At 43.5% G+C, this 17804-nt stretch overlaps 1 protein-coding gene and 1 long non-coding RNA gene across 3 annotated transcripts; one reads left to right on the top strand and one right to left on the bottom strand.

Moving 5' to 3' along the window:
* Positions 1-988: 988 nt before the first annotated feature.
* Positions 989-2863, bottom strand: LOC121345115. 2 transcript variants are annotated; one of them, XR_005953925.1, is made up of 3 exons: positions 2777-2863; positions 2029-2091; positions 989-1946 (listed from the first exon to the last, which is right to left on the bottom strand). It is a non-coding gene; the product is annotated as an uncharacterized LOC121345115 (long non-coding RNA). The 2 variants fall into 2 exon arrangements; XR_005953926.1 differs by having other exon boundaries at positions 2771-2861.
* On the top strand, positions 2757-16138 carry TM2D1 (TM2 domain containing 1). Its single transcript, XM_041421671.1, has 6 exons — positions 2757-3019; positions 4267-4340; positions 6815-6923; positions 11242-11333; positions 13976-14049; positions 15251-16138. The coding sequence occupies exons 1-6, from the start codon at positions 2901-2903 to the stop codon at positions 15359-15361; spliced, it is 579 nt and encodes a 192-aa protein (XP_041277605.1). The 5' UTR covers positions 2757-2900; the 3' UTR covers positions 15362-16138.
* The last annotated feature ends 1666 nt before the right edge of the window (positions 16139-17804 follow it).

The following is a 17804-nucleotide window of genomic DNA, read 5'->3' on the forward strand; positions in this document are numbered from 1 at the left end:
TCCACGCCGACCGCCCGTGCCCCCCTCCCACCTCACCCACCCCATCCGTGCCATGCCCGGGGCGGACGCGGTACCTGCGGGCGGGATGCGGGATGCGGGGAGCTCGGGATGCCGGGAGCAGCGGCGGGATGGCCGCCGGCGCTCACCTGGGCGGAAGCGGGAAGCGAGGGGCGATCCCGGCTCACCTGCGGCGCAGGAAGCCGGGGCGGCGCGGCGGGAGAGCCGCCTCCCGAGGGACGGCCGGGCCTCGGCCCCTCCCGGCGCCGCGGGGGCAGCGCTCCGGCGGGACACGGGCTCCGGCGGCCGCGGGAAGTGCAGCGCTGGCGTTTCGCAGCCGAAATTAACTTTTTAGTCTGTTTCCAGGTGAGCCTGACCCGCCGTAGTTTGGATGTGCCGTGTGGCCTCCAGGCTCCCCAGTGAAGGCAAGCCGCGCGTGTGAGTATTGTGGAAAAGGTTGTTTTTCGCTTATTTGCAGCACGTCGGTGTCCAGAGTCAGTGATACTCTGTGGTTCTGTGTTTTGAACTCCCTACAGAGGGGCACGTAGAGCCGGCTTGGTGCGAGGGCTCCGTTCCCTTTGGACCCTTGGGTGAAGTGTGTACAATACTATGGGTATAATAATATTTATATAATAATATGCTCTGCTCGGCCTCAGCAGCGCAGCCCCCACCACTTCTCAGAAGGGAATGGCAAAAAAACATAGGAAAACTTGGATGGAGTAAAGGGATTGCAAGACTTCCCACACAGCACCCCAAAACACACAATGTCACTGTGGCTTCCAAGACACAGAACGTTGCCCAGGATGGCAATAAAAACAAAATTCTCCTCCTGCTAGGCACAAAATAGTGAGCAGGCACCATTTTAGCTGAAATTAATTGTGTGAACTGTGTGTATTTTCTGAAACCTGTACATTAGTCTGCTTTCTGACTTCCTAAAATTGTACACACACACATAAAATAGTCAAATTAAAGTCGATAAATACAATTTTTATTCTGCTACACCGTTTCACGAGCCCTGACCTTACACGGCCCCGTTGGCTGAACGGGGTAACGAGGTTTGGAAATCAATTTCTCATGAGTTCAGATTGATTTCCCCTCGTTCTGGCTCCCGTTTGGTTTCACTGAGCGGCAGCAGTCGCCCCGGAGCTCATGACAGGCTCAAGAACTCACCGCTCCATCCCCCTTCCAAAGGATTCCGAGCGCTCGGCTCCCCGGCCCTAACTCTCACTTTTAATTAATGTGGCGCTGGTGAGAAGTGACAATTTTCCTGACAGTGACGAACAGCGAGCGGTGTATTTATCCGCGCGAGGGACGCGCCGCAGACAGAAGAGCCGGGCACTTTTCCCATCAGTGCACCTCCGTCTCCATCTCCCAGGGCTGAGTTCATCCCGGAGCGCGCTCCGGCCCTGCCCTTTCGCTTCCACTCGCTGAGAGGAGTATCAATTTTCATTTGCATACTTTGCCTGCTGAACTCCAGGCTGCCAATTCAGTTTATGCAAAATCTCCCCAAAAGCTGTTAGATGGCAATATTTCACATCGCTGGCTGAGCTCTTTGTCAGCCATCCACACGTTTTAAATCCACGTTTCCACGGATTCTTGGAATATCTGGTGCCCTCTTTGGTACTGACAGGCTCCAGACAAGTCACCAGACAAGCACCGAAATAATGCCCAGGAAACACAAAAGGCTTCCAGAAAGGATGGGTAGTGATGATGTTCTCCTCAGTACTATTTCAGAGTTGCTTTTCCAGCTTTTTAGGTTTGGTTTTCCAGTTTTTAGGTCCCTACTTGTTTTTCAGGAAACACTTCTTGAGCAGATGTAAACTTGGGACAATGGTGTTGCCTTTCCTGGGTGTATTTAATCCGAAGGACTTCTCCATCTCCTGTAAACACTGCAGGATCTCTTAGCAGTTCATAAGTGGAAAACTGATGCCTTCAAACACCAGAGAAACCTGAAATAACCACAACAGAAAAACAATAAATAACTGTCACGTTAGTGAGAATAGGGAAAGGTTTGTAATCACCACAAAATACCTTGTGAAGAGCAAATGCGATGAAAAGCTTGCCTGCTGCAGGAATCTGGTATCCGTTTAAAAACTGAAATAAAGAGCATTTTAAACAATGCAGTTTTATGTGAAAATAGGGTAAGATTTTCAAAACATTTCTGTAATCCGACTGCTGGACACTGCACACTGTCAGCACACCAGGCTCACCTGGATGACAGGCGATGCGCCAGTCTGGGTTAACCAGGTTTGGTTATGTTATCGGGTCACGCCTTTAATTTCTGCTGGGCTTTCTCAACACATTTCTCTAGTCCCCAGCAAACTCCAGACACCAGCGGGGACACCCAGAGGTGCGATGTCGCCGGGTGGACCAATGCTATAGCGTGGGTGTTTGGAAGAGCGGGGAGGGTTCACCTCACCCGGCCCCGCCGTTCGGTTCAGGGCGAGTCCTGCCCGCGATGCCAGCACCCGGAGCGGCCCCAGCCCCGCTGCGGGAGCCGCCTCAGGGCTCCTCACGGGTCCCCACCATCCCCACGCCGCACCGCGGGCCCTCACACCCGACATCTTAAGTGCGGGCAAGCGCAGGCCGGTGCCGGCGGCGGGCGCGGCCATCTTTACTCGGGGCGCCACCCCGCCCGTCCCAGCGCCGGGCCCTGCCAGCGCCATCTTGAGTGAGGGCGCGCTCTGCCCTCAGCGCGGCCTCGCCCGCCATATTTGATAAGGTCACCCCCTCATCACTCAAAAACCCCCTTAAGCTCCCCAAAAAGCCTAACCCGTACTCTCAGCAAGCCACGAACACCTCGGGATCCCTCTCTGTTTCTCCCCGCAGCCAGCGCGGGCTCTCCCCGCGGCGGGGCCGCTCCGCTCCTCCCCGGGTCAGCTGACGGCGGCGGCGGTCCCGTCATGGCCGCGCGGAGCGGCGCGGCTGAGGCGCTGGTGCTGCTTCTCTTCTGGTTCGCAGCCCTGGAGGGAGCAGCGGGCTCGGAGCCGCCGCTCAAGTGCGAGGAGCTGCGGCTGGGGCAATATCCTGAGCTGGGCCGGGGTCGGATCAGGGGCGGTCGTTGTGGCGGTGGGCCCGGTGTGAGGGGAGGCATCGCTTGTGGGGAGGGGAAGGGGCGGTGGGGACCGTGAGGTGCCGGGCAAGGCGTGGGGGGTCGGGGAAAGGCTCAGGGTGGGAGCCCCGAGGGGGTCTCGGCTGGCAGGAGCGGGACAGGGCTCCTCAGGGTGCGGGAATTGAGGACACGGCCTCAAGCTGCGCCGGGGGATTGTTCAGGCTGGATATCAGGGGGAAGTTTTTCCCAAAAAAAGCTGATTAGGCATTGGAAGGGGCTGCCCAGGGATCCCTGGAGGTGTCCAAGGAAGGACTGGCTGTGGCACTCAGTGCCCTGATCTGGGTGACAAGGAGAGCATCAGTCACAGGTTGGACTCGATGGTCTCAGAGGGCTTTTCCAACCTAATTAATTTTGTGATTTCTGGTGTGTGCCCCAGTGCGTGCTTGGGATGTCCTTCAGATCGATTGCCATGGGATGAGAGAGCCTGCTGTGCCACCACTCCCCCTTATTTATTCTTTGCAGGAGCGAGACGTGGAGACTTTGCCATTTTTTCAGGAAATAATGTGTTTCTGTGCCCTGCACAGCTCTGAGGAGCAGGAGGTGTGAGGCTCCTGGCTCTCCAAGGCACCTCTTGCCCTCCCCAGAACATGTTGGTTGATGGCAGCTGACAGTTTTTGATGATCAAAAGTGTCAGGAAAGCAAATCTTGGAAAAGCTTGCTTCATCTCCTGCTTTACTTGGCTGTGGGAGTTGAGACCTCTTGAAGTCAGTTTGTTCCTGCACCAAATTCCTGGCGTTTTCAGATGCTCATTTTTACGGGTTCGTTGAATTTTGTGTGTTCCCGTATATTAAATTTCCTCAACCAAATGCCTCAATTTCAAGGCACTGTGATATTTAAATGAGGGAGCAAGACCAGATGAGGCGTGTGCTACCTTGTTGCCTCCAAATACAGAGGCTGTGACTGATAAATATTATAGTTCCTTTAGGTAGTGCTGACTGCAGCACTAATTAAACGTGGGGCTTATGCGATATATTGGTGTATTAAATTGGATTAGCAGATTTGCTGCATGGTAATGTGCTGCTCCTCTTCTGGAGGATGGGTAGGCACCAACATCAAGGTGCATCTTAAATCCTCGGGGTTTAAAGAGGGTGGAATAAATTACTGTTAAACCTGTTGTAGTGTTTGATATGAGAACTGTTTTCCTCAATTACCTGAACATATATGTGTGATGAGCCTAAAATAGACAATAGCACACAAGAACCAATGAATTGCACAAATCACACAGCATATGGTAAGGATTTCTAACTTATATATTGATTAACTATGTTTTTATTTTTTTCTGAGGAAGTGTTCAATTTACCCATTTGTGTATCTACTTGATGAGCTTTATAAAAGATGGGATTAGTAATATCATTAGTGTGAAAGCCCAAAACACTTGTGTGGATTGGGTGCTTTACTAAACAGGAATAAATACACTGTTTGTGATTGGTACTTTTGTAAGTGAGGTTTCTGGTAAATCTCTTCAATGTATGTTACACCCTTTAGGCTCTGTCCTGCACCACTGTGATTAAAACAAACCATTCCTGTCATACTGATTTTGCATATAATTATTAAAAGAATTGACATGTCACAGAACAGCCTTCAAAATCTTCTAATTTTTAGTTTGTTTTTTTTTTTCTTAAGGCAACATAGTGCCTTCCATCATCACCAGGTTTTGGGAGGCTCTATTTTGAAAGCACATTTATTTGATGTTCAGTTCTGACATACTTCAGAGCACAACAGAAAAATTCAAAACTTGATTACTTATTTTCCTACCTGTGCTTAACTTCTTTGATGTTCCCAGGCATTGAAATAAATGGTCTGTGTTTGATAGCACAGCAAGTTCTCTTTATGTGCACCCCTGATTTAAAATCATGGAATTACAGAAGGGTTTGTGTTGGAAGGGACCTTAAACCTCATCTAGTGCCACCCCTGCCATGGCAGGGACATCTTCCACTATCCCAGGCTGCTCCAAGCCCTGTCCAACCTGGCCTGGGACACTGCCAGGATGGGGAGTCCACAAAATTCATGTGTGTTCATATTTTGCTTCCTATAAGTGCTTCTGGGATAGTGAAGGTTTTCCAAATAATTTCAGCCACTGGATGTAAATACTTTGCACAATGGATCCTTTAAATAAAGTTTTCTTCAGTTCTTTTCATCATTTTAACATTGTGTCCCTGACTATAAATGGGCAGTCAGAGACCATAAAAAATACTGCACAGTTTGAGATTGATCATAACTCAAGATTATCAGTTGTTTAACTAATTACCATGTGGTTGTATTTAATACACTGCACTTTTGAACAGGAGATAAGCTTCAGAGTAGAACAAGTTCTGAATTAATTAACACTGTTTCTTTGTGTAGCATTTTTACACATACACACACACACACAATCTAAGTGTTTAGATTGTCCTCACAGTATTTGAATTGCTTATTTTCAGTATTACCTAAGTAATAAAAAGTTAATTTCTGGATCATACTTGAAGCACTACAATTTCTGATCGCTTTGTGTGATCCCTCACCCAGACAAACAGGGGTTTAATTCAAAGCAGCAAAGTGATGTCATTGAGTAGAAGGTTTGGAATCTTTGGAGTGACACTGAGAAGAAAACTGTGGCCTTTCCTGTACCTATATTTTAACTGTGCTGGGTTTATTCTAATAATGGAAAAAACTTCATTTCTGAATTTGCTTTGCAAGAAATAATGCTTATTTTTGTAATTGCCTTAGATTAGGCACAATGATCAGTGGCATCATGGAATGATTTGGGTTGGAGGGGACTTTAAAGATCATGTCATTTCACCCTCTGCCATAGGCAGGGACAACTTTCACTATCCCAGGCTGCTCCAAGCCCTGTTTAACCTGGCCCTGGACACTTCCAGGGATGGGGTATAAAATCCATGTAAGATTTTATAGCAGTTAAGTCCACACATAACTCAATCTTATTTCATTTTTTGGCCCTATGCAATATGGATAGGCATTAAAAAAATCCATCTCTTGTGTGCATTACTGGAAAATCTGGAAGGAATGTTAAACCTTGCAGTTTTGTTGGAATTAACCAACAGGACTCACAAGTACTGAAAGCTGATAAAAAATGGGTAAAGGACAGAATTTTTTTCCTTTAAAACAACAGACTATAGCATTGGAGAGTACTAATATTCTGGTAATATACTGCAAACTTTAGCAGGTGTGACTTTCTGCTGTTATTTCCACTTTGATTCCCCTTAAAGTCAAGAAAAATGGAATAATTTGGGTAGAGAGACCCTTCAGGAAGTTGCACAGTCCAGCCTCCTGCTCCAAGGAGTGTTGGCACTGAATTCCAACCAGGTTGCCCGGGGCTTTGTGCAGGCAGACCTTGAAAACCTCCAGGGATGGTGATGGCATGACTTCTCTGGGCAACTGGTTCCAGTATTTGAGTGTTCTCATGATGAAAATGTTTTCTGTATGTCAGCTTCAGATTTCTCATTGACTCATATTGAAGCCAGAGTGGAAATTACCACAGAACTGGGGCAGCAATTAGGTTTGTATATTTTGCTTAAAATGTAGCAAAGGGAAACTGCAAGTTAGTGGTAGGACTGGATTAAAAAATACTTTAAACAAGTAATTGTGTGTGAACTGTGCTTTGTATCAAGACTGTTGCACAGTAGAAATTTATTTCGCTTGTGTGTAGCCAGAAAACTGCTTGGAGTGTTAGTTACTGCTTAATATCAAATCATTTTTTGTCCTCAGTTCAATGCCTGCCAGCACCAAATATTACTTGCAAAGATCACCTTGGCATAGAGAAAGTCTTTACGGGACATGAAGTTGGATTTTACAAGCCCATTGAGTGTCGCAATGTGTGAGTACTCTTTGGTTCTGAAAAACGGAAGTTTGTCCAAAATTGTATCATGTGTTGGCAGAAGGAAAATAGGAAGTAAGACAGAACCATGCACATTTTGCCCAGTAGTTAATCCTCTAATAAACACTACAAGGATGCAACACAGGGTCATGGCAAGGGTTGGGTTGGGTTAAAGCCCATCTCATTCCATCCCCCTGCCATGGCCAGGGACGCCTTCCACTAGACCAGGTCACTCTAAATATGCATAGGGAATGTGCATTTTCATAGGGAAATCTGTTTGTCTGTACATTTTCTTTGTTGTTTAGTTATGTTTGTGTCTTTGCTTTACTTTATTCTTTTACCTTTGCTTTACTTCGTACTTCAGCTTGGCAAAATTTTGCTCCAAATGCTGAGGCCACACTTCACGTGTGCTTAAAATCAGCACAGTTGCTGGAAGGAGCTGTTGGGGACACCCTCCATCCCCTTCCCTGACAAACCCCAGGACATCAGGGAGCTGCCCTGGATCTGAGCTGCCTTGGATCAGTTCCCCAATTTGAGTCACAGTACAGTGGCTTTGAGTGCTCCTGCCAGCGCAGGGATGAGGGTGACTCAAGGATAAAACAGAGAGGACAAAGGAGGGCTGGACAGGGCTGTGCTGCTCAGTGCTTCATGCCAGTTTAAAGTGTGCCTGTAGCTGCAGCTGAAGTTCTATGATGCATGAATTTTAGGGGAGCTTCAGGATCTCTGCAGTTCCCCCCAAAATCTATACCAGAAACCGTTCTCTATTTTGAAACAACTTTTGTCTTTAATCCAGTCCACCGTGTCTTTAAGAGCCTGTTTCTGGTACATGAATGAAGGACCTCCTTTTTGTAAAGCACATTGTGAGTGATGGAGAGCTCTGGATACCAATAAATGTTCCAAGTGGCCACTGCTAATGATCAGCCAGCACCTGTCCACTACCATTTGTTTCCTCTTTTTCTGGGATTCACACTGGAATCTTTCTCTTTTATCCTACTGGAATCTTTGGGAATTTAAACTCCAGTAGTACTGGATACCTCCCTATCACTCTAGTGGGCAGATTACTCTGATGTGCTACTTGCTGCTCAGTAATTTGCCTAACTCAGAAGTACAGCTCTGCCTCTTAGTTTCATAAATATTTTCTCTGTATTTAGTCTTCTCAGCAGTCAAAGCTCAGCAAACTGAAGAAAACATATGATTACATCTAATCAGATTTAAATGCCAGCAAAGTAGACGTCAGTCACATTTTTGTCCAGAAACAATTGTGTTTCAGTCCCATCTGTGATGGGGGCTGAGGAGAAGATGAGCTATACTAGTTTAGTGAAATTGCCTCCTCCTTAGATTAGATGGTAGTTCCTATGTTTGGAGATTTTTTTGTGTACATATATTTTTGGTTTAGTATATTTTCTAGAAACACCTTTTAAAGGTAGCTTTTCTTTACATTTATTTATTAAAATCCAGGTCTGTAGGCAGAGAAATGTCTTCCTTCTTACAGTATTTGTTACTTAACATGACTACTATTTATAATGAATAATCAATGGTTACACTGCCAATAGAACTTGTTGTGACTTTTCCAGTCCCACAACTGCTGGTATGGCAGAAAGAGAAGAGAACCCTTTTCGGACTGAAAATTCCAATAAAATACAACTGTGAACATAGATAGAGTTATACAAGAGTGTCCTTCATAATGTCCTAAAACCAGTAAAAAATGGCAGCAAGATTAATATCACCATCCTTCATCTGTACACTTATTTAAAAAGTGGTCCAGTCACTGGCAGACCTTTTATGAGGCACTTTGAATGTTACCTAAGTGTTAGAAATATTGTTTTAAGCAGGAACCTCCAGCTTACTATTGCAACAATTGCCCTGCCTTTTCTACTGCTTTTTGGAGATTTTTCATCATTGTACTGAGTTTTGGTAGGAACTGTAATTGTAGAAATAACTGCACATCATTTAGTCAGAAAATTAGTTTGAGAAGGCATCTTCCCATGGCAGGATTATCCCAGCATGGGAACAGCAGGTGAATCTCCATCACCAGCTTTTGTGAAGGACAAATCAGCAAGTTGTCCTTAGCCAAAACTGTAATTTAGTTTTGACTAAGTTCTGGGGTCCAGTTATTTTAGAGCAAGACCAGGAGATGTTCCATGTTTGTGTGAGTGAATGTGTTAAAAGTTTAGGTACCCTAGTAATAAATCAAGGAAAAGCTTGTAAGGTTGTTCCAACAAAGAAGTACTGGGAGTCAAGATTGCTTAGGTTTGGCTTTAATCTGATGTTTTGGAGGTAGATCTTATTTTTTGGCCAAATTCTAGAATCCCCCAGGTTGGCATTATCATATATTTTACTTAATATGTGCAGGCCCTGCTGCTGCAGAGTTGAAATGTCCATTGTTCAAGTGTTGCCATTCCAGGGAAGGAGGCCATGGAATGAAATTCACGGGGTTCTGTGTGGACAAGTCTTTGAGCAGGGCCAGGAGACCCTGAAAGAGCAACCTACAGCAGCACCTGCTCTTGTCAACTGCTGTGGAAGAGCTGGGAGGAAAAGTTTTTAACATGGCAGCTGGAAGAAATGCACACAGAAGAAATAAAGGTTGGATGAGGCTGAGAAGCAAGAGAAAATCAAAAGAGGAACTGACAAGAAATTGCATCTTTTTTACCCAATTGTAGAAATTCCTTCAGATGCCCAGGATGTGTCATTTTCCTACTCACTGGTTTACTCCTTGTGCATGTTTTTGTCTGAAGGAGTGAGGCAAAAGAAACACCAGAGTAGATGCAGCCTTGTTTGTTGCAGTGCTCTCATGCTTCCCCTTCATACTGGATTCCTTCTGCCCGTCAGTTTGATGTTGATGAGGTTGCAGAAACTGTTGTGCTTTCAGAAGCATCTCGGTGCACAGGCAAGGGCTCAGTTTATTGCTAGCTGTGATCAGGAGCAAAATTAAACCGTGTTCCCATTTTTTATGTAACAACTCTTTTTATGCTTTAGTGTCCTTGGAGGGCTGTTGACACTTTGTAGTTGATAAACAATTTCCAACAGTTTACCTCAAGTTTTAAATAAACCCATTAGTGTTCTTTACAGTGGAAACAAGACAGTTCTAAAGATGATAATTTACGTTACATTAGGTTCCAGGAATGCCCTGTGTGTTCTGGGTTGCTAATAAACACCAAGTAACAAATGCTGAGGTAAAAGTCACGGTTTAATCACTTAATGTTGCCATTAGGTTTTAAAGTCAGCAAATTTAGATAATAAGCAAAAAAGGTATGTCTCTACTTGGCATTGAAAATGCTTAATAAAAGTGCTTGGACTTTTGTCAGCTACTGTCTTTTTGAGACTGTTTTATTCAACTGTCAACCAAGAGTTTAATTTGGGCCTGTTAAATAATTGCTGGCATGTAGTGGTGCACGTATCAAAACAGTGAATTACTGAATATTTTTCAGTTCTAATTACATTTGGGTTTGCTGTTCAGGAGCTCGCTGTTTGCCGAGGCAGCAGTTCCAGCATGGAGGGTGATATGTTTTTAGCTCCCTTATTAGTGCAAGGTTCTCCAGCAGGGACTGCACTAACAGGTGGTTTGGTGGCTGCATGGCTCCAGCTGTTGGCAGGAATGGTTCCAATTAGGATAAGTCTGAAGAAGTCTGTTCTATCTGTTTATTTTGTATGACTAACCATGGGAAGCTTAACTTGAGAGTGCCTCTCTACCCCCGTGCATCTTTGTGCTGTCAACAGTTCTTTTCATTGTGACTTTGTGCCATTTACAGTGTAATGAGTGAATCCAAGACTTACTCTTTTTGTTGAATCCTTCCTGCAGCTTCTTCAGCCGGTGGCCATGGTTCATTTCTCCTTCAGATCTCGTGGCAATTACTGTCTCTGCTGACATCTCACCTGCCTGTCCTGTTCCTCTCCATTTGGCTGCGTGTGAGACTAATGCCTGCAGACAGTATTCACACACCTCCTGCCTTCCTGGGCTTGTCTCAGTGGGGCTGAACTGTTAGGAGCTGCTCTGTGAAGCTGGGGACGGATCAGCAACTGAATTATGTCTTGACAAGAAATCATCATTTATTTTCAGAATAATCTGTATTCTGCAAGAGTACAGTTGGGTTGCAGCAGCTGAGGTTCCTTTATGGAGGATGCTTTCCCAGTTTGAAAGCTTAACATTATCAATTCCATGGCCGTTAATTGAAGATAAATAACAAGTCTGTGTGGTTTTTTTTGTTTTTTTTTTTTTTTAAACCAGAGCAGCAGGAAAATGAGTCACTACTTTAACAGTCAAAAGTATGAGTGGATATATTTTGCAGTCATTATCTACACTGCTTGTTTCTTTTGGCAGAAATGGATACTCCTACAAAGTGGCAGTGGCTCTGTCCTTATTTCTTGGATGGTTGGGAGCAGATAGATTTTATCTAGGATATCCTGCATTAGGTAAGTTTATTCCTTATTTTTTTCTTTGATCATTCTTATGACTGACTTGTATGTATATACTCTTATTTTGAGTAATGAAGGCTGACAGTCACAGTTTTAATATTAAAAACTAGAATCCTTACTTCATGGTCAAGTGAGACAAAGTGATGCATTATCCTCAGCCTCCTTTTCTGTTGGAGTGATGACAAATGGAGATGTAGTGTCCAGCAGATAAAATCCTAATAAGCAAATTGGTTATTGCTGCTCAAAGTTTTGCTTTGCATTGATGTTTTATCGCAGCATTTTTTTGTGAGGCACTGGAGCAGAAGTGGCTTTGCCTCATGTGCCAGCCTTAAATGAGACTTGACATCACCAGGAAAAAAGTGGACAGATTTTACAGTAAACCTGGTGTTTTGGGAGATGGAATTTATTCTGGCAAATGCACACCTTCAAGATAACTCATGGTATTAATAACAATTCTGCAGAAGCTGAAACTTCTAATAAAACCTCTCTCTGGTTTTTAGGACCTCATTCCCAGGATGATGGTGCCACTGGCTTTTAAGTGATGGAAATACCTTATTATGACAGAACTGCCCTCACTGGCCTTGTTTCTGAGCTGGACAAAGGGAGTGAATTTAAGTATAGATAGGATGGAGCAATGATGTGGAAAAAGCTGTATATGTTGCTGTCACTTCAGCCAGAAATGTTGAGTTTCTGCCCATTAAATGCCAACTCTTTTTAATGACATTATCTGTCCTTTTTTATAATCTTGATTAACACCCATGTCTATTATCCCTGGGATTCTGTAATTAGCACTTAGTTTGTCCATCTGTGTCACTAAAAGATACATTTTTGAAAGCAGTCAATAAGGTGCATTATTTATTTGTACCACTGGATTTGGAAAAATAATTTGCAGTAATTATTTTTAATATATTGTGGTAATACAGATTAATAAATCCTTAATTCTTTTGTAGGAGTTCTTTATGGCTAATGCTTTAACCCTACTGGATTATGCTGTAGCCAGTAGCCAGAGTTAATATTTAAAATTAAACTCTTCCAAAGCCAGATTTTCAATCTTTTGAAAAGCAAATAGGTAAGAGTAGAAAAGAATAAAAATCAACCCATTGGATTCCTTTAAAGTGGCTGATTAGGGATTTCTTAGGTCATCTGTGCTTTGGCAAAAAATGGTTAAGAAAGGTTAATGGCATTGAAATCTTTTTTGCAAGTGTAACGAAGACTGTAAATGCTCTTTGGTTTATTTTTTTCCCTTCTCTTTTGTTTAAAGAGCTCACAAATACAAACAAGCTATTGAGTATAAAGAAATCAGGAAGGCAACCTCTTCCTCTCCCACACACTGTGAACCAAACCAGGAGTTATTACTGTAGAACAACACTATTTTTTTCCCTCTGTGCTTCAGAGCAGTTTATTTTCTCAGTGTGATCTGCTTGTAGGGAGGGAAGTGAGGAGGAAGAAAAAAAGCCAACTTTACCCTGCACTCCAGAAATAAATGCCAGGTTCAGAAACAGTTTTCCTCCATCCATTCCTGAAGTAAAGTGGAGCTGCAGCAGTGATAAGAAATCTGCTGGGTTCCTGAAATCCCAGCTGGCACGCTCCAGGGACAGGGACACCTTCACTGGATCAGCTTGTGCAGAGCTCCATCCAACCTGGACACTTGCAGGGATCCAGCCACAGCTTCTCTGGGCACCTGTGCCAGGGCCTCACAGGGGAGGATGCACATGGGCTTCTCTTCCATGGCAGACAAATCCAGGCACTGGGATGCTCTTCCTGCAGGGAATGCAGCTCCTCCCCTCCTCTGTTCCCTGTGCAGCCTCAGGAACAGCCCTGGGGGAGAGGAGGTGCTTTGTGGGACACACTGCTGCTTTGGAGAGAGGGGATTAACCTACATCTTCCCCTGAAACAATACTCATATAGTTCTCTCTGGATTACATTCATTGTACAGGAAACTATCAATATTTAAAAAAAAAAAATTAAGGCAGCCTCTTTTTCTGAAGGCATTTTCCAAATGAAGTCTGCCTTGCAGGACAACTTCCAATAAAACATTCATCTGTCAGTTGCTATTCCCACATATTTTCTATTAATCTTTCATTTATTTGTATAAAACCAAACATTTTTGAATACCAGTTAAAAATTGTTTGTATATTTTTAATATATATTCAAAAGAAATTCATATTTCAGCAAAAATACAAAAATTATACAAAGGACCAAAGTTGCACGTTCTGAAAATCAAATCAGTATGTGCTGCAACTCATGAGGTGGTAGAAAGTCTCTTTCTATTCAGAAGTAAATTTTTCAGCTTAAATTGGGATTTTTTTTTTTGTCTGTGCCTCAGTGAAAGGAATATTTCAGTAACCTGATTATCAACTATTGCCTTTCCTTTTTTAAGAATATTTAGATGTTAAAAAATTGTTAATATTTAAAATCTTTAAAGTGTGTTCAGGATGTAGAAATATGAGTATGTAGTTTGGTTTTTTCCCCTAATAATTAAAGAAGTTTAACTTTAGGTCTGCTTCTAGATAGATGTATATATATATGTGAACACACACATTTTGTGGGGTGAGGGGAGAGTTTGGATGTGATTGCCACCAGTGATGAAATCCCAGGGATTGCTTAAAGCTACATTAAATTTTACTTTTCTTTTTTAGGTTTGTTAAAGTTCTGCACTGTAGGGTTTTGTGGAATTGGGAGCCTAATTGATTTCATACTTATTTCAATGCAGGTAAGGCAGGGCTTTCAAAACAAGATACAAATCTGTGTTTTTTAAAGCTTTGATTTGATTACTAACACTTTGTTAGCATTTTGGCCTTAAGAACCACTGGATATTGAAAAATCAAGACGTTTATTTTGGCTGTGTTTGTAGATTGATGTTGTAGAATATAGACACAAAATATCAATATATTTGCTGTTGGAATTAACACTTAGATTAGCCATCTATAAATACTGACAATGAATAGCTGGGAAGCCATAGCACCATAAATTCAGGTGGTCAGAACCTCTTTATGTGAGGCAGAGTGTTGGACTCAGCGTGGGATATCCTGCTGCTCCCAGAGCCCTCAAGTTCTGTGTTTGCCTGTGTTTTATGCTGATGAAAGAAGACACTGCCACTTCCATTTTCCACCTCTCCTGCAAATTCAAGCCCCTCATCAGCAGAGAGCTGTGACTGAGGGATTCACGAGGGTTAAATCCCCAGCTGGGGTGACATCTTGTGACATCATGAAATTGCCAAATTGTTCTATTCTGCAGCGCAGCCATTTAGCATGAATTACAAATCGGCTGTGATAACTCAAAATCCATTGTGGGTATGGGAGTTGTTTCTGTGGGTTTGTAGGAAAATATTTTAAAAGTGTGCACTTTGGATCTGTCTTTTGTGTGCATTCTCAAAGTCCTTTCTCTGCTCTTGCGGTGATCCTGCCTCAGAGCACTTAACAGATCCAGTTGAGAGTATCTTTCATCTCTCCTTGTTGATCTCCCTGGTGACTCCACATCAATTTAGCACTTCCAGAACAAAAACTCCACGATCTTTCCTCCTCCTCTTCATTCCTTACCTGTTCAGTATTTCAAAGACACTTGTCATCAGCCTAATTCTCTGCTGCCGACCCTCCTTTGTTCAGGAAAAGTGGTTTGGAGCCCACTCATTTGTTAGGCTGGTTTTGTGCCTCAAATCCTCCTTGGATTAGCCGAGTCCCAGTGCCTGGCTGTTTAATTTGGTTGATTAGAAGCCCAGGGGAAATGTTCCTTCTGAGACAGCGCTCGCTAAAACAGTTAAACTGCAGCATAACTTCAAAATAAATCTAGTTTCTGTTTGACTAATTAAGCATGACTAATTTTATGATGGGAAAATTAGCAGTAATTGAGACATTAGCACAAAGTATATATTTCACTTCATATTGAAAAGTCTTGGTTCTTTTTTTCTCTTGCAGATCGTTGGCCCCTCCGACGGCTCCAGTTACATCATCGATTATTACGGGGCCAGGCTGACCCGGCTCAGCATCACCAATGCAACCTTCAGGAAAATGCAGACCTATCCCTAAAATCCCTCCCTCTGGCAGGGAGTGGCACAAATCCACAGGTGCAGCTTGTTTTTACAGCTGGATCCAGTGGTCCACTGGAATTGCTGAGGATTTACTGATCACCCCTCGTCAGAACGGAATATTAAATGCACGGTGAACAAAGATGACAAAATGTGAAAGTTCCTCACGTGGACGAGTTTACCTCAGAGGTGGAACTTTGGGGCTGCTCTGTTTCTGGGAGCAGAGGGTTTGTTACTGAGTTACATCATCTGTGAAACGTGCAGACTGTTGCAATTTGCACTGATGTTGTGTCTGTGTCATTTAGAGTGTTACAGAGAGCTGCAGAGAGAGTTGTTCGTAATAAATTTGCAGATATTTATTCCATTGAAATTTATAAGAGTTTTAGCATGGATAGATTACACCTGGGGGTCTGTCTGTATGGCAGTTTGGAAATCAACTTAAATATCCCCAACCACACAAACTGCCTTTTTTCCCATCCTGTTAAAACTCAAAGAGCCCTAAATCTTAGGCTGGTGTAGCCCGTGAAATTGTGTTAATTGAAACAATTATTTCTTTAAATTTTAGTCAAGTTGCAAAATTTGGTCAAGTGCTGATCAACAGTAAAAATATGGATGTGTAAAAAATAGAACTGTAGATGACATATCACAAAAAAAGGAGGGTGGATATTGGGCTGCCCTGAGGTTAGAAAAAATAAATAATTGTTCTGCTTGTTTTGATTTTTTTTTCTTTTCTCTCTTGCAACCAACCATAGTGAAATAAAGACCTTTTTTCTCCTGAAAATAAATTGATGTGTGTGTGTTTTACAGCTACTGAGTGTCCAAAGTGACTTCTTCATAGAATAAATTGGGGTGTGTGTGTGTTTTACAGCTACTGAGTGTCCAAAGTGACTTCTTCATATACTAAAGCCCTTAAAAGGCTCTTATTTTGGGTCATTTGTGTTTCAGTGCAATAAATTCAATATCTTTCAAAGCTGTTTGACCAAAGTCTTTTGGACAACCAGGATTTCACTGGATGTTCCTTTCAGGAAAAGTATGTACACACACACAGAAAACATGTCAACAAAATCTTCATGCTATTTGACCAATTTTAAGCATTCTCTTCACCTTCTGATGAAAACTGGCACTAACTGAGGGAGAAACCCACACCATAGAAACTTCAGTGTAATTTTTTTTTTTTTTAACAAAAGTTTGGGCTTTTTCTTTTTTGTTTTTCAGGTGAAACTTTCAACCTGTCATTAATATACCCACAAACCGTACTTTTAAGGGAATTCCCAAGAATGAGATTCCTAAGTGGATTTATGAAAGCACAATTTGTGGGGTTTAGGCTCTTTTTAACTCACATTAAGCCCAGTGCACAGAGAGCTTTGTAAAGAAATCCCGTTTTTAACCCAAATCAGCATAACCTGACATGTCACGTAATGAGAATAAACCACAAGGAATACTTTGTGCTTAACGTTAATTCTTCCCTTCACGCAAGAAAGATGTGGTTTTGGAATCCTTCCTGCCATGCATTTTCCTTGCGGGTTCAAAGAGACAGGAACACTCTGTCAGCTCCATTCCCTTGCCTGATATTTGTTCTGTCTCCTTTTGCTCCCTCTCTCACTGAATGCTCTTTGTGCTCATCAGTTTTGTTCCCTGAAATACTTTGAAAAACAGACAGGAAGCGGATGGAAAATGGATGTTTGAGTCAAGCAAAATCTCCTGCCTAAGATCATCCTGTGACTTGTCTGCTTTTTGTTTTTCCAACCCTGAAGCTGATAATGAAGCTGTGAAAATAGAAGATGTCATGGATGTTATAATAAAAAAATAGCCTTGGGCGACTTAGCACACAGGATTCTGTTCTAAAATGTGTCTCCAGGTGTTCAAGTAGCAGAGGGCTTGACTTGGTGATTTCAGAAACCCAGGTAAAAAAATTCCAGGAGCTGCTTTGTGTGAATCAGGTGAAAATAGGATTTTATTTCCAAGGTCCATGAGATCCTAATCCCAGAAGCCAAGCGGGCAGCAGAGAGAAAGAGCTGCTGGTCCTGGCTGCAGTGGTTGTGTAGGAAGAGAAGATGTGTCAGCCAGGAAATCAGAGCTGCTCTGGGATCCTTCCCTGCTGTGGGATCCCTTCCTGCTCTGGGATCCTTTCCTGCTGTGGGATCCTTCCCTGCTGTGGGATCCCTTCCTGCTCTGGGATCCTTCCCTGCTGTGGGATCCCTTCCTGCTCTGGGATCCCTTCCTGCTGTGGGATCCTTCCCTGCTGTGGGATCCCTTCCTGCTGTGGGATCCTTCCCTGCTGTGGGATCCTTCCCTGCTGTGGGATCCCTTCCTGCTGTGGGATCGCTCCCTGCTGTGGGATCGCTCCCTGCTGTGGGATCACTCCCTGCTGGAGCTCGGGTTGGGATCCAGGGCTGCTCACACTGGGGTTGTCCCCACAGCCAGGACACAGCCATGGGTGACAT

This window comes from Onychostruthus taczanowskii, unplaced genomic scaffold (genome assembly GCF_017590055.1).
Source record: "Onychostruthus taczanowskii isolate IOZ18803 unplaced genomic scaffold, ASM1759005v1 scaffold7, whole genome shotgun sequence".
Classification (NCBI taxonomy): domain Eukaryota; kingdom Metazoa; phylum Chordata; class Aves; order Passeriformes; family Passeridae; genus Onychostruthus; species Onychostruthus taczanowskii.